At 45.5% G+C, this 14,634-nt stretch overlaps 1 protein-coding gene across 1 annotated transcript in view; it reads left to right on the plus strand.

The window, feature by feature from the left end:
* The first annotated feature begins 3,516 nt into the window (after positions 1–3,516).
* PAPOLG (poly(A) polymerase gamma) overlaps positions 3,517–14,634 on the plus strand; it is a 62,484-nt gene continuing 51,366 nt past the window's right edge. Inside the window, exons 1-5 of the mRNA XM_077812026.1 lie at positions 3,517–3,614; positions 7,786–7,944; positions 8,024–8,090; positions 10,246–10,327; positions 10,413–10,522. Coding sequence (XP_077668152.1) covers positions 3,517–3,614; positions 7,786–7,944; positions 8,024–8,090; positions 10,246–10,327; positions 10,413–10,522 — 516 coding nt within the window. The remainder of the gene's footprint in view (positions 3,615–7,785; positions 7,945–8,023; positions 8,091–10,245; positions 10,328–10,412; positions 10,523–14,634) is intronic.

The following is a 14,634-nucleotide window of genomic DNA, read 5'->3' on the forward strand; positions in this document are numbered from 1 at the left end:
CCAGACAAGGGCTGTGAGGCTAATAGGTGCCATGTAAACCAGTAAAAGACTTTTAACAAAGTTATGTGTCATCTTTGTGAGACATATACAAAATTATTATTTGGATGAGCTCTCAGGTTTTCTGTTTGGCACAGAATGAAACTCAAGAAGTATATTACATGTTTGCACACAGATGGCTTTTTAAAAATTAATACCATTGGCTTCCTTTAGACCAACAATTTTCTGAAGATATTATAAAAGTTATGGTCTATATGCTTGAGAGGGCTAACAACTTAATACCAATAAAATATTCACAGATTTTAATGAAAATTTTCAAAATTATAATAACCTTGTTCTGCCATGTTGTGACCCCAGCACTGCACTGGTGCAAGAGAATCAAGAAATGATAATGACCAGTTTGGTTTCCCCATCCAAATACATCCAGTGAAACGCAATAAACCATATATACATTATTTAGTTTTAATTTTAATTAGAAAAAGCTGTTGGTAGTGCACGTAAGTACAATTAAAGTGAGTGTGAGCATCTTTTGTGTACACCTTGGCAGTTTCCACTGTGAGAACAATGTGAACTGCATGATGCATCTGATGAAGTGAGCTGTAGCTCACGAAAGCTCATGCTCAAATAAATTGGTTAGTCTCTAAGGTGCCACAAGGACTCCTTTTCTTTTAATGGGAGAGATTCAATATCTCATTGAAAAACACAAAGGCAAGATGCACAACATATGCACTGCATACTTGAGATACCAAAATAAGGTGTCACTTGCAATAGATTGTGCAGACATAAGTTCTTTGGGAAAGGGACTGTCATTTTCTATAGGTCTGTACAGCACCTAGCATCACAGGGTCCTAGCTAGGTCAGCTTCTATGCACTACTTCAATAGAAATATTAAATCAATAAGATCATGTGTGCTCTAGGGGCTTTGTTGATTCCTGCAGGTTAACTCCTCCCTTCCCCCCACAGTGGGACTCAAAAGTGCACCTGGGCTGCTTAGGCTTGGTTCTTTGCAGAAAAAAATAAGGGCATCTTCACTGCAGAGTTAACCTGAGTTAGCCTTGCCCAGGTGTGAGCTATCTACAGGGAAAAGGGGGGGACATAGCAGAAAGCCAGATACACAATGCCCACTGCCCCACTACCTATGAGGGAAAGGGGGAACAGGGCAGAGAGACACACAGCCCAATACCCATCCTCCCCACCACCCTACAGAGGAAAGGGAGAACATGGCAGATAGACAGATACCCTGATCCCCTCCTGCCCCAGCACCTACTGGGGAAGGGGAGAACACAGCAGAAACAGACACCTCAATTTCCTTCCACCTCAGTAACTACTGGAGAAACAGGTAACATGGCTGAGAGTCAGACATCCCAACCCTCTTCAATCCTATCACCTAGGGTTTGTCTTCACTGCCAATTTAGCCCAAGTGACCAGCATCCAGGTGTGAGCAGCACATTGCAAAGCCCTGCTTGAGCTAGTGTCCTCACTGGTGCTGCGCTCCCCCTTGTGTGTCACTATAACTTCTGGGGACACATCCTATTCTTTTTTGTGCTTCCGCTCTAAGATTCTTCTCTGGTGAATTGTGGGAGAACTTGTCTGTCCTTCTGGGCACTGGGCAGAACTGTGGGACTATTACTGGTAACCAGCTCAAGGCCTTGTCTTCACCACTAATAGAGGTGTGTTTTTATACGGAGGGAACTAACATGTATGAGCTATCCTGCGGTAAAACCACCGTGAAGACAAGGCACTTTAGTTTTAACATGAGGTAAACTAGGTGAGGTCAACCCCAGGCAAGAGTATTGTGAAGACCTCACCTGGTTTACTTTATGGTAAAACTAAAGTGCCCTGTTTCACTGTGGTTTTACCTTGGGATAGCTCACAAGCCTGTTACCCGGAGATTAAAAAACACACCTTTTTAGCATTGAAAACAAGGCCTCAGCAAAAGCCTGACTCTGGCTCTGTTCTAACTCCAGATGAGCCAGTTACCCTCAGTTGCAAGCATCTCTGAACTTTGGTGAGAGGGATTTGTGTGTCGACACAAGGGGGTTAGGAGCAATTCCTGAGTAAGAGCCCAAGTTAACTCTGCAATGGAGTAATACTCTCCCCAAGACATTCTCTCCCAAGCTGATGGCACCAAAAAGAGTTGTTACTCAGGTAGATTGCTTAGAGTTTCAGAATATGATCTACTTCTTTATTACATGCTTTGATGGTCAGTCAAATAGTCAACACTTAAAGCACCATCACTGGCATCTGAGTCAGCACTCACTGAGATGAATGGGGCAGCTCACACTTGTCAGTGCTATGGCTGCAAGCTCTCCACAGACATGCCTTTACCCTTGTTTCAACTCTTGAGAGAGATGCTGGTATGCACTACTGCCAAGGAGGGCTCCAGCTCATGCTTTCCTCCATAAAGCAACATCCTCCAGCTACAAGGAGAGTCACCAATTTGAAGTTAAATTCTAGTGAGTGAGGGGAGCCTGGAGCAACATCTCTGGGAGGGAGTCTCCTTCCCATGAGCAAGAGGGGCTCAGGACTGGCTCTGTATGAGGAAGTGTCGCCCTGAAGAATGAGGAAGGCCAAAGAGAGGGTCTCTGTGAAGGAATATCCCCCTGAGGAGCAAAGGGGGAAACAGAAAAGGGTCTGTGTGAAGAATCAGTCTCTCTCCACGTGCATTTCCCATCAGAGATTGTTTACACTCCCCAATAGGCCACAGGCTGAGGGAAGGGCGGGGCAGTCTTTGGCCCCTGGGGCTATTGGAAAGGCTGTGACTTTCAGAGGCGTGGCACTATATAGAGGCAGGCAGGGGCTGGTAGCAGCTTGCTTTTGAAGCAGAGTGTTGGTTGGTTTCACTTGTGTGGTGCTTGCAAGTGGAGGTTATGAAGGAGATGTGTGGGTGAGGATTGGCTGGACAGCCCTGGGTGGGCTACTTTATTGTAGCTGCAGTGAAGTTCTGGGGGTGGTCCCTGGCCCCCTTCTCTGGCTATGTCAGGTGTCCTTGGACTTGGCTACTTTCCCTGGGGTCCTTCTTTTTACTCTGGCTGTTGCAGGTGTGGAGGTTTCCCCAGACCTGTTTGTTTTCCTTGGGCCCTGCTGTCTGAGGTTTTGATGGTGGACTTCAGGAGGTGTGAACTTAGCCCCTAGAGGAGCTCTGCTATAGCAAACCATATGGTCAGGCTCTTCCCTAATGTCTAGTTGTCTCCATTTCTCTCTATACTCCATACTGCTTTACATCCCCTTTCTCTCTCCCCTTTCTTGGGAGAGGGGACCACCTGAGGCTAGTTTCCCTGTGAGATTTTTTTCACAGCCCTGAGTGATGCAGCTAGATCAACCTAAATTTTAGGTCTAGACTAGGCCTGATCTGCTTCTTTATGTGCTTTGATGAGCAGTGAAATAGTTAATACTTAAAGCCCCATCACTGGCACTCACTGAGATGATTAGGGCAGCTCACACCTATCAGAGCTATGGCTACAAACTCTCCACAGACATGGCTTTGCTCTTCGCTCAACTCTTGGGAGAGGTGCTGGTATGTGTTCCTGCCAAGGAGAGCCCCAGCTTGTGCTCTGCTCCATAAAGCAGCATCCTCTAGTTACAAAGGACCGTCATCAATTTGAAATTAATTTCCAGTGAGTGGAGGTGGGGACCTGGGGCAGGTTCTGTGTGAGGGAGTCCTTCCTCCCCCTCCTCCCATAATGAGTGAGGGGTCCCAGGGCAGCATCTGTGTGAGAAAGTCTTTGCTTCCCTTTGCCAATGATTGAGGACGGCTGAGGTCAGGGTCTGTGTGAGGGAGTCTTCCCACCCCAAATGGGGGGTGGGGGCAAGTCAAGGTTTTTGTGAGGAGTCATGAGTGAAGTGGGGACCCAGGTCACAATCCATGTGTGGTGTCCTGGATAACCACTCAATCTCCCTGCATGTGCACTTCCTACCAGGGACTGTTTACACTCCCCAGAGGCTTGAGGGTGATGGCCTCTTCCTGCAGGGGCTGTTGGGATGGCTGTGACCAGTGGAAGTTTCATTATATGGTACAGTGCGGCACCATCTGCAACATAAAGGTAGGGCAGTGGGGCTGGGTTGTTTTTGGAATGGAGTGTTGGTCCATTTTGCACTCATGGAGCTTGCTGCAAAAAACATGTAGGAGATGTGAGGGTGAGGATCTGCTAGGCAGCTCTGGGGCAGGGCTGGGGACTGCTTTATTGTAGCTTCAGGGTAGCTCTGGAGGTGGCCTCCAGGGCCCTCCTCTCCTGGCTGTTTGGGGGAGGTCTTTGGAGTTGGCTGCTTTCCCCAAGCCTCTGCTTTTTCTCCAGGCTGTCTGGCGGGGTTGTTCCTGGACCCAGCCACTCTTTCTGGGACCTCCAGTCCAGGGTCATGGTCACATTTACGAAGCTTTAGACAGGGCGAAGTGAGGCCCCAGAGGAGCTCTGCTGTGGAAAACCATATATGACCCTTCTTTAATGCCTGCTTGTTTCGCTCCCCTCCATCCAATCATGCTGCTTCACATCCCTTCCTCCCCATTTTTGGGAGATGGGGGGAGGGGGTATCTGCTTGAGGCCAGTGTCTCACCTTCCTATTGACTGATTGAGCCCAGTCCACATGTTCCTGATAAGCATGTGTGGGAATGCTCTTTGTCTTGCACTCAACTATGTCTTTCCCCAGTGATGGCTATGGGGTCCCTTCAGCCCATTTGTTTTACTCATCATCTGCTGTCTGTTAACCTGTGTTTAAAGCACCCCAACCTAGAGTGACAGGGATTTGTGTGTGAACAGGTTGGAGCAACACCTGAGTAAATGCACAAGTTAACTCTGCAATGGAGAAATATTCTCTCCCAAGCTGATGGCACTGAAAAGAGTTTCAGTGATTGCTTAGAGCTTCAATATGATCCACTTCTTGCTTTCATGCTTTGTTGGGCATTGAAATAGTTAACATTCAAAGTATCACAGGCATCTGTTTTAGCACTAAGATGAGTAGGGCAGCTCATGCCTGTCAGGGCTATGATGCAAGCTCTCCACAGACATCGCTTTACGCTTAGGTGATTCAGCTCTTGGGAGGGATGCCTGTGCCCTGTGAGGGCGGTAGAACTCCATCCCCTTGTTCTCCCCCCCCCCCGCCTTCTCCTCCCCCACCTCCCTGTACAGGACAATGAAACATGATTGACTGGGGGCAATGCACTCCAAAACAAGGACACAAGTGGTTAACAGACCACCTGGGAGGGTTTGAGCCAATGAGCAGAGTTTGGAGGGGGAACAAAAGAAGCTGGAGCTGCCCCAGATGGAATTAAGCAGCACAGAAAGATGCTGAAGCCCAGGGTTGTGCGAAGTCAGAACTAAGAGCTGCTTGAAGGAGAGCCAGCTGCTGTATGGGTGATTGTGCCCACATGGGTCCCACCCACCATTTTGAGCTCTCAGCGCAGACCAATGTCGGAGTGTGTGGACAGGTTGGACTGACCTGGGGGGGGGGGGCAGGATTGCATCGCTGTGGGGCAGAAAGTCTGAGTGTGTTTTGCTAGGTTAGAGGTCAGGGCTGTGGTGTGTATGTTATTCTGGAGCTGTAATGTCTGCTAGAAATTCTACCCTGGATTTACTCCTGACTTTGCCTGGGTTAGATAAGTGGTGTTCTACTGTTTTGTGGTACTTTTCACAGGGGTTAACTCTGACTGCTAGGAGGAGGGTTGGTGTTTGTGCAGAAGCATGTGGCTAGGACCCTTTCCCCAAACCGGGGAATCCCACACCTGACATGCTGGTATGTATTGCTGCCAAGTAGACCTAGGTCATGTCCTCTCTAAAGCAAAATCCTCCAGGTACAAGACAGTCACCAGTTTCAAATTAATCCCCAGTGAGTGGGGGCAGAGGGCAATGGTCTGTGTGAGGGAGTCTCCCCACCAGTGAACGAGTGGAACTGGGTCAGTGATTATCCCCCAAGGACTGGGAGGGGGCAGCAGGCCAGGCCAGAGTCTGGGGGAACTTCCTCCCAAAGACTGAAGGGAGCTAGGGACAGGATCTGTGTGGGGAGTTCTGGACAACTAAGTTCCCCCCCACCATGCACTTCCTGTTCCCCACAAGTTGAGTAGGGGTGCCAACTTTCTAGTCGCACAAAACAAACACCCCGTCCCTGCCCCTTCCCTGAGGCCTGGACCCCCGCTCGTTCTCCCCCACCCTCACTCACTTTCACCAGGCTAGGGCAGGGGATTGGGGTCTGGGTGGGGGGAGAGGGCTCTGACTGGGGGTGTGGGCTTGGGTGGGGCTGGGGATGAGAGGGTTGGGGAGAGGGCTCTGGCCTGGGTCAGGGAGTTGGGGTGCAGGAGGGTGGTATGGGCTCTGGGCTGGGGGTGAGGGCTCTGGGTGGGGCCAGAAATGAGGGGTTCAAGGTGTGGGAGAGGGCTCTGGTCTGGGGCAGGGGGTTGAGGTCTGGGGGCGGGTGTGGGCTCTAGGGTGGGGCTGGGGATGAGGGGTTTGGGGCTCAGGGCTGGGGCAGAGGGTTGGGGGGTCCAGGTTGCAGGCTCTGGGAGGGAGTTTGCATGCAGGAGAGGACTCCAGGCTGGGGCAGTGGGTTGGGGTGCAGGAGGGGGTTAGGGACGCAGGGTCCTTGCAGCGTTTACCGCAGCTCCCAGGAAGCTGACTCCAGGTCCCTGCGGCCCCTAGGCACATGGGAGGCTCTGCATGCTGCCCTTGTGCCTGTAGGCACCGGCCCCACAGCTCCCCTTGGTTGCGGTTCCTGAGCAATGGGAGCTGCAGAGCTGGCCCTTGGGTGGGGGCAGTGCGTGGATCCTCCCTGGCTGCCCATGCACCACGGAGCTTCAGGGACCTGGCACCTGCTTCCAGGAGATGCACATCACCTCCATATTGGTGCACATAATATTCATTCCATATTTGGACCTAAAAAATTAGAGGGAATGCTGCCCAGTCCATACATTACTGCTAAGGAAGTGTGGGAAACCTCATTGGGCCTGTGTCACACTCAGCAAGGTCTGTTCTCAGTGATGGCTATGGGGTCCCATCCATTCATTTTTTTTATTCATCTTCTGCTGAGTTCAGCCTTGTCTAGGTTAGGAAAAAAGGTAATTTTAAAAAATTGATGGCAAACTCTATTTTAAATAAAAGGAGTACTTGTGGCACCTTAGAGACTAACCAATTTATTTGAGCATAAGCTTTCGTGAGCTACAGCTCACTTTATTGGATGCACTGTATTTTCCACTGAATGAAAAGTGAGCTGTAGCTCACGAAAGCTTATGCTCAGATAAATTGGTTAGTCTCTAAGGTGCCACAAGTACTCCTTTTCTTTTTGCAAATACAGACTAACACAGCTGCTACTCTGAAATCTATTTTAAATATCACTTAGGCTTTGTCTAGACTAGGATATAAAGGTGTGATATCACTGACAAATCTAACATAGACAAGGCTCCCTGCTGTTAAAGCCACTGAAAACTCAAGTCAGTCTGGCACATGTTAAATGCAACGTTTCACCTGACTCTATATGTAAATGGCTTGAATTAAGGTCTTGAGTATGGCAGCAGTAAATTTCTTTTCCTCCTAAATCTATATTGGTTACTAAAATATAATGCTTTCATTATCATTGCAGTGCCATTAATTTGACCTCTTGCATTTGGATAAGCTCATGGATAATCATTACTTTCTCTTTACTCAGGATTAAGTCTGGCTTCTGACTTTGCACCTTCTTGCCACTGTGGGTGAAAAAGCAGAGGTTGGCTTTGAAAGTGTAGGCTAAAGTGGTATAACCATGGACTACAGTAAGAGTACCATTTCTGGCATTGGTTATATTTAACATTACTGTTTCCTTCAACAGAAATTCTATGCTGGAGAATCAGCCTCAGAAGCACTATGGAATAACATCTCCAATTAGCTTGACTCCTCCTAAGGAAATAGATTATATTTACACTCAGAAATTAATTGAAGCCATGAAGCCATTTGGAGTATTTGAAGATGAAAAAGAACTAAATCACAGGTATAACTTTTTAATATAATTGAAACACATTGCTTGAATCTATTTTAAAAACTAAGTCTAATGATGATTCTCATTACAGGCTGATTGTTCTTGGTAAATTGAATAAATTAGTCAAAGAATGGATTTCGGAACTCAGTGAGAGTAAGGTAAACATTTTTAAATTTGCAATTTAAGAAACAATTTAAAAGAAAACAAGTACGTTATTTCTACTATTCAACTTATTTTCTTGCGTTCATAGTGATAATTCTCAATCTTGTATTCTGGAGTCTGTCCTCTGACTTTCTGCAAAGGAATAATAAACTTTTTCCATCTACATATTGGGCAATAGGCTTGTAGTAATTGTCACTCAAGTTAAGGCTTGGAAGATTTTAACTACCTAGATTCTAGGGTGACCAGATGTCCCGATTTTATAGGGACAGTCCCGATATTCGGGGCTTTTTCTTATATAGGCTCCTATTACCCCCCACCCCACCCCCGTCCTGATTTTTCACACTTGCTATCTGGTCACCCTACCTAGATCCTTAAGCCTTTTTCTGGCAATTAAGTGAATTTGTAAATTGGCCATAACTAAATCATCTGTGTTTATCAATACAAATTAGAACCAGATAACTTTATCTAATGAGTATAGGGCCTGGCAAAATGAATTTTTTTTTATTATCTAACTTCCATGATGTTATCAATATTTTAAAGATCTTTTTCTATTAACTATTTTTATTTTTACAATTACGGGGGTTGGGTGAGGGTTCGGGTAGTTCTGACAGCAGGGCTGCAGGGGGCTCCTGGTGTGGCCAAAGGCCCATAGCCACCGGGGCACAAGATGTGGGGATGGGTGCAGCCATCCTGGCCCGGAAGAGCAGAGGCCCCCTGCCAGGACTGTAAAGAGGAGGAAGAGCCCCAGCAGTGGGCGAGGCCACCCTGCTGCTCAACCGTTCCCATCTCGGGACAGCTCCCACGCTCCTGGCGGGTGAGTAGGTGAGCAGGGCTGTGGCAGCGCAGCTGAATAGGGCTCCCTGCATGGCCACAGAGCTGGTGACACTGGACCCCTGGAAGGCTGGGATCCTGGTGAGTCAGAGCAGAGAAACCCTGGCCAAGGCTGTGAGGAGGAGTCCTCCCTAGCCAAGGAGGAGGCCACCCTGCTGCTAAATATCTCCTGCCCTGGGATGGCTCCTCTTCCTCCCAGTCCTGGTCAGGGGGCTCTGCTCAGCCAGGCCAGGACCGCAGCCTTTCTTCATCTTGTTCCTGTGGAGATTAAGTGTGACTGGCCCCACTCAGTCCCCAGCCAGCAGTGTGGAAGTTGTCTCTGGGCAGGAAGTGTTAAGCAGCAAGGCGGCCACTACCACTGCTTCCTCCTTGCAGCCCTGACCAGGGGTTTCTGGTCTGCCCTGCCAAAACCACAGCCGGCCTGCCTCCCTCCCTCCCTCCCCTCGCTCCTTGTGCCCGCAAGGATCAGGTGCCACCAGGCCTGAGGCAGTGCAGGGAGCCCTCTGCAGCACTGCTGTTGCAGACCCACTTGCTCCAGTAACCGCAAGGCTTCAGAGGGCTCCCTGCATGGCTGCAAGACCAGTGACACCTGATCCCAGCGGGCACGCCCACTGTTAGGATTGATAGCTTTTCATCAATTTCAGCATCAACCAAAATTGTCATTTACTGACAGTTATTAATTAAAATGTAATCCTGCTGAGCCTCCCTATAGAGCAGAGAGTGACATTCTAGCCCTGACTAAAGTTTTAAAAGTATCTCAGTCTGGCAGTGAAATAACTACTTGTAGTTCTCAGAATATATCCGTTATGATCCAGTTTATATCCTACACTGGCTGTCTTTAATTTATTATGTGGCTCTTCAGATTCACATAAATGGAAGTATCTCTTATCTACACTGGAGATGTTACTTCTATAGTAATAAATGCGTCCATTGTGTTTTTGTAAATCCTTCAGGAAATGACTGCCACCATGATGTCATATTGCTGTTACTTCAGTTGGCTAGAAAACATTGGTAGGAAATGGGTAAAAAAAAGTTCTTACTCCAGTGACCACCTTTTGTACCTGAGCCATCAGTATGTTGCTGTTCATTAAGGAAGGCTAAGCTAATGTCCCCACGTATAGCTATTTTTATTTTTATCTAGAAATTACTGAGATCTTAAATTATTTCACATGTAGTAACTGCCCTTTATGTGTTGAAATCTTACTAATTGCCAAAACAAGCCAACTTAAGCTCTCTCAAAGTGCTAGCATAGCTTGTAGGGCTTCAGACGCTGGGAACCAAGAGCTGTATTTTAAACTCGTATTTCTGCTCTCTTTATAGAACCTCCCACCTTCAGTTGTAGCAACTGTTGGTGGAAAAATATTCACATTTGGCTCCTATAGGCTTGGAGTACACACCAAAGGTATGTTGTTTTTAATAGTGTCTAGTCATACACTGTTTCAGACTAACTGCTTGATTAACTGAAGATATATGGGATATTTTTGCAGGTGCTGACATAGATGCTCTTTGTGTTGCTCCTAGACATGTGGAAAGATCAGATTTCTTTCAGTCATTCTTTGAAAAGCTAAAGGTTCAAGATGGAATCAGGAATTTAAGAGTAAGTTTTCTACTTGTATTCAGAGTAGTAAACTTGTCCATGTGAAAAGGACACTGTCAACTGGAACGCTTAAATTGACCAATTTCACAAAATTACAGTTGCTGACAGTAGTCTTCAAATAGTATTGTACACACAATGCTGTTAAAACACTAAGGTTGCAAAGTCAAGTATTCTGATATTTCCTACCTAAAGTTGCCTGTGCAACTTTAATCAACCCATTTGTGTATATGCATTATAATAGTGGTTAACTAGATGATCACATAGTATGTTCTTTCTACAAATTTCCACTAATTTTGAGTGCCCAATTTGAGAGACCCTGAGAAAAAGCATGTCCTACGTGGTTTGCATTATACTGCACTTAACATGTTTAAATCACAGCTCCCATTGATTTCACTTGCAGTTGAATGCTCAGCATTTCTGCAAAATCAGGCACCAAGGTCTAAAGTTGGGCATCCAGACAATGAGGAACACACACATTTAGTGAAATTTTTGGTTACAAGTAACTTGCCTAGCTTACATAGGAACTGTGCAGCAGAGGCAGGGATAGAATCCAGTTATCCAGAACAGCGTTCAGCTGCTTTAACCAGGAAACCGTCCTTCCTTTTCCTACAGTCCCCTGCCTCATTCACTACGTGCCTTCCAGCTTCTGCAACATGAGGCAGGGGTCCTATAGGAACAGCCTCCTTTAATGTACATCCCCAATTCATCCTCAGAGCATGTCTATCTTGTGCACTGAATGAGGCAAGGGTCCTGCAGAAAAAACTAATTAAAACTGTATCATGCAGGCACACAGGGGGGTCAAATTAAGGTTGAACAGGCAACCTTAATTTTGGCATTTCCTAAATTCTGAATGTTTGATTTTAAAAGAGCATTAAGGTTTCAATATAGTTTTTTTATAACTTCCCATAATTAATAATTTAAAAAAAAGGCAAACTGAAAAAACAAACTCCCTCATATTGCATTATACTAATGTCCACAGGGTCATCAGCAGGACTGGAACTTTTAAACCTGCCACACAGACTTTTGCCCACTTGAACTAACTGGGTAACTGATAGGTTGTTTTGTTAATTCCATAATGGTTACAGTAAACTGAAGCATGTGAGAGAAAGCTGGTGTGTCTTTCTCCTGCCGCTATCACCTGCAACATATAATATAGCCTGAATCAAACGCTCAGATGTGTGAACTGCTCCATTCATTTCAGGTGAATGGGGCAGGTGTCTCCTAGATCCTGGCACGCATAAGGGAAAGGAGAATATGGGACTGACAAGCACCCCACTCTTAATTCCTTCCTGTAGTCTCGCCAACCACCTCCATGTCATCCCTCACCTTGCCCTTTATACCTGCTCCTCATCCAGAGTCCTCAACCCTTCTCCCTTGCCACCCATCCCCATGTATCTTCCTCCCCTCCCAGGAAATATTTCCTTGTGTAATATTTTTCTTTTCAAAGATAGTTTGAGTGCACTCAGAATACATGTTTCCAAAATAAAAAAAAATCCTTTGACAGAGGCAGATTTTTAGAAACATGCTTACATTTTTGTCCTGTTTTACTTATATTTTTGGCTAATGGCAAGATTAGAAGTTACTGTGCTGGGTGTTGCTCAGGTTCAGTGGTAGTAATATGTTCCTTTGAGCTGCTCAGGTCCTGTGCCTTGTGGCTGGCTAACACGCCTTTTGGGTTCTCTTTCTACTAGGGTGATGAGACTGCAAGTATTGAAAAATTGGGAGGGGGTGGGGGGAAATAGGAGCCAATATAAGAGAGAGACCCAAAAATCAGGACTGTCCCTATAAAATCAGAACATCTGGTCACCCTACTTTCTGCACATACATAGTGTAAACAGTTGGCATGTGCATCTCTAGAGAGCTAAGCTTCCTGGGAAATACTATTCAGTTTTGCTTCCCCCCCCAAAGGGTTAGTGGGTGCCTTGTACTAGCTGGAGTAAATGTCAAGCAGCTGAGACCATTTTGCACATGATCAGAGCCATGGCTTGATTCCCTGTGCAAAAAAGTTGACTAACTCTGTCAACCTTAAGAAAAGCTTTTTTTTGTGGGGGGGAAGCTGTATCTTAAGAAAATGACCCTAAACTTGGTTCAGTAACTCTGCCCAGTGCCCCCCCCCTCCCGAGCTAATCCTAATTTCAGTACCTAGCAAATTGGTGGAACCCATAATAAAGAACAGAAGTATCAGAAACCTAGATAAATGTGATATATTGGGGAAGACTCTGTAACGATCTTGGGGTTCATTAAATAACAAACCGTTCAATGAGAAAGGAATAAAACTTTAATAAAACAAACTGGAGAGCTTCTGTAGTGAGCTGCTGCACACAGCCAGTTTGGTGTTCCCAATGCCTGTCTCCAGGGCACATCTCCCAAATTCTTGTGCTCATAATACCCCTTATGAGGGAGCATCTCTAAATTATACTCTTCTACAAACATATCCCTACAGACTCAACACGGCTTTTGTAAAGGGAAATCATGTCTTACCAATCTATTAGAATTCTCTGAGGGTGTCAACAAACATGTGGATGAGGGTGAACCAGTGGATGATAGTGTACTTGGACTTTCAGAAAGCCTTTGAGGTCCCTCACCAAAGGCTCTTAAGCAAACTAAGCCATCATGGGATAAGAGGGAAGGTCTACTGATGGATCAGTAACTGGTTAAAAGATAAGAAACAAAGAGTAGGAATAAATAGTTTCAGTAACGGAGACAGGCAAATAGTGGGGTTCCCCCAAAGACCTGTACTGGGACTTGTGAGGTGGCAAAATTTGCAGATACAGAATTATTCAAGATAGTTAAATCAAAAGCTGACTGAGAAGAGTTACAAAGGGATCTCACTTGACTGAGTAAGAAAATGGCAGATGAAATGCAATATTAAGTGCAACAAAATGCACATTTTTTAAAAAAACAACCCAACTAATCTATATAAAGGTGGTGTCTAAATTAGCTGTAGAAAGAGATTTTGGAGTCATCGTAGATAGCTCTCTGAAAACATCCATTCAATGTGCAATGGCCATCAAAATAAAGTTAGGAACCATTAGGGAAGAGATGATAAAATATCATTATGCTACTATATAAATCCATGGTATGCCCACACCTTGAATGCTGCATGCAGTTCTTATTGCCCCATCTCCCAAAAGATATATTAGAATTGGAAACAGTACAAAGAAGGGCAACAAAAATTATTAGGGGTATGGAACAGTTTCTATATGAGGAGAGATTAAAAAGACTGGGACTGGTCATCTTAGAAAAGAGATGACTAAGAGGGATATGAGGGAGGTCTATAAAATCATGAATGGTGTGAAGAAAGGGAATAAGGAAGTGTTGTTGACCCCTTCACATAATACAGGGGCAAGCCGATGTTCTAAAGAGACAGCAGGTTTAAAACAGAAGGAAGTGCGTTTCATACAACTTACAATTAACCTGTGGAACACATTGCCATAGGATGTCATGAAGGCCAAAAGTAGAACTGTTAAAAATTTTAAATAAATTTTAGATAATATCATGGAGGATATCAATGGCTATTACACAAGATGGTCAGAAATGCAACTCCATGCTCTGGGTATCCCTCCAACTGCCAGAAGCTGGGACTGGATGACTGGATAGATCACTTGAAGTTTCCCAGTTCTGTTCATTACCTTTTGGTCATTTGGCAATGTTAGAAGACTGGATACTGGGCTAGATGGACCATTGACCTAGTGTGGCCATTCTTATGTTCTCCATGTACTCCAAATTTCAAGGCAATCCAAGTAATCATCTAAATTTTAGAGGAGTCGCATTTTAAACAAAGCTTTTCTCAACTTTAAAGGTAGCTGAGCATTAACTGCTGTCAGCTGCAATCTTACTGATTACAGTAGACAAATGTAAACACCCTTTTTTAAAAAAAGTGGACTTTCCACCTTCCCAAGAGAAATGGGAAGACTTAACTAAGTATTGTATTGCATATATGCAAAGTGGTCTAGTTAACTGATTTGTGTTAGTATTTTTAAATATTGCTGAAATACTTTTTCTGGCCTTACGCCCTGGGGGGTGGGGGGAACAAAAGGTCAGGAGGTGAAACACAAGACTTGCTTTTTAAAAATGCAAAAACTATTAGGCATTTTCCCTTCCTGCTTTAC

Source organism: Eretmochelys imbricata, chromosome 3 (assembly GCF_965152235.1).
Source record: "Eretmochelys imbricata isolate rEreImb1 chromosome 3, rEreImb1.hap1, whole genome shotgun sequence".
NCBI lineage: Eukaryota > Metazoa > Chordata > Testudines > Cheloniidae > Eretmochelys > Eretmochelys imbricata.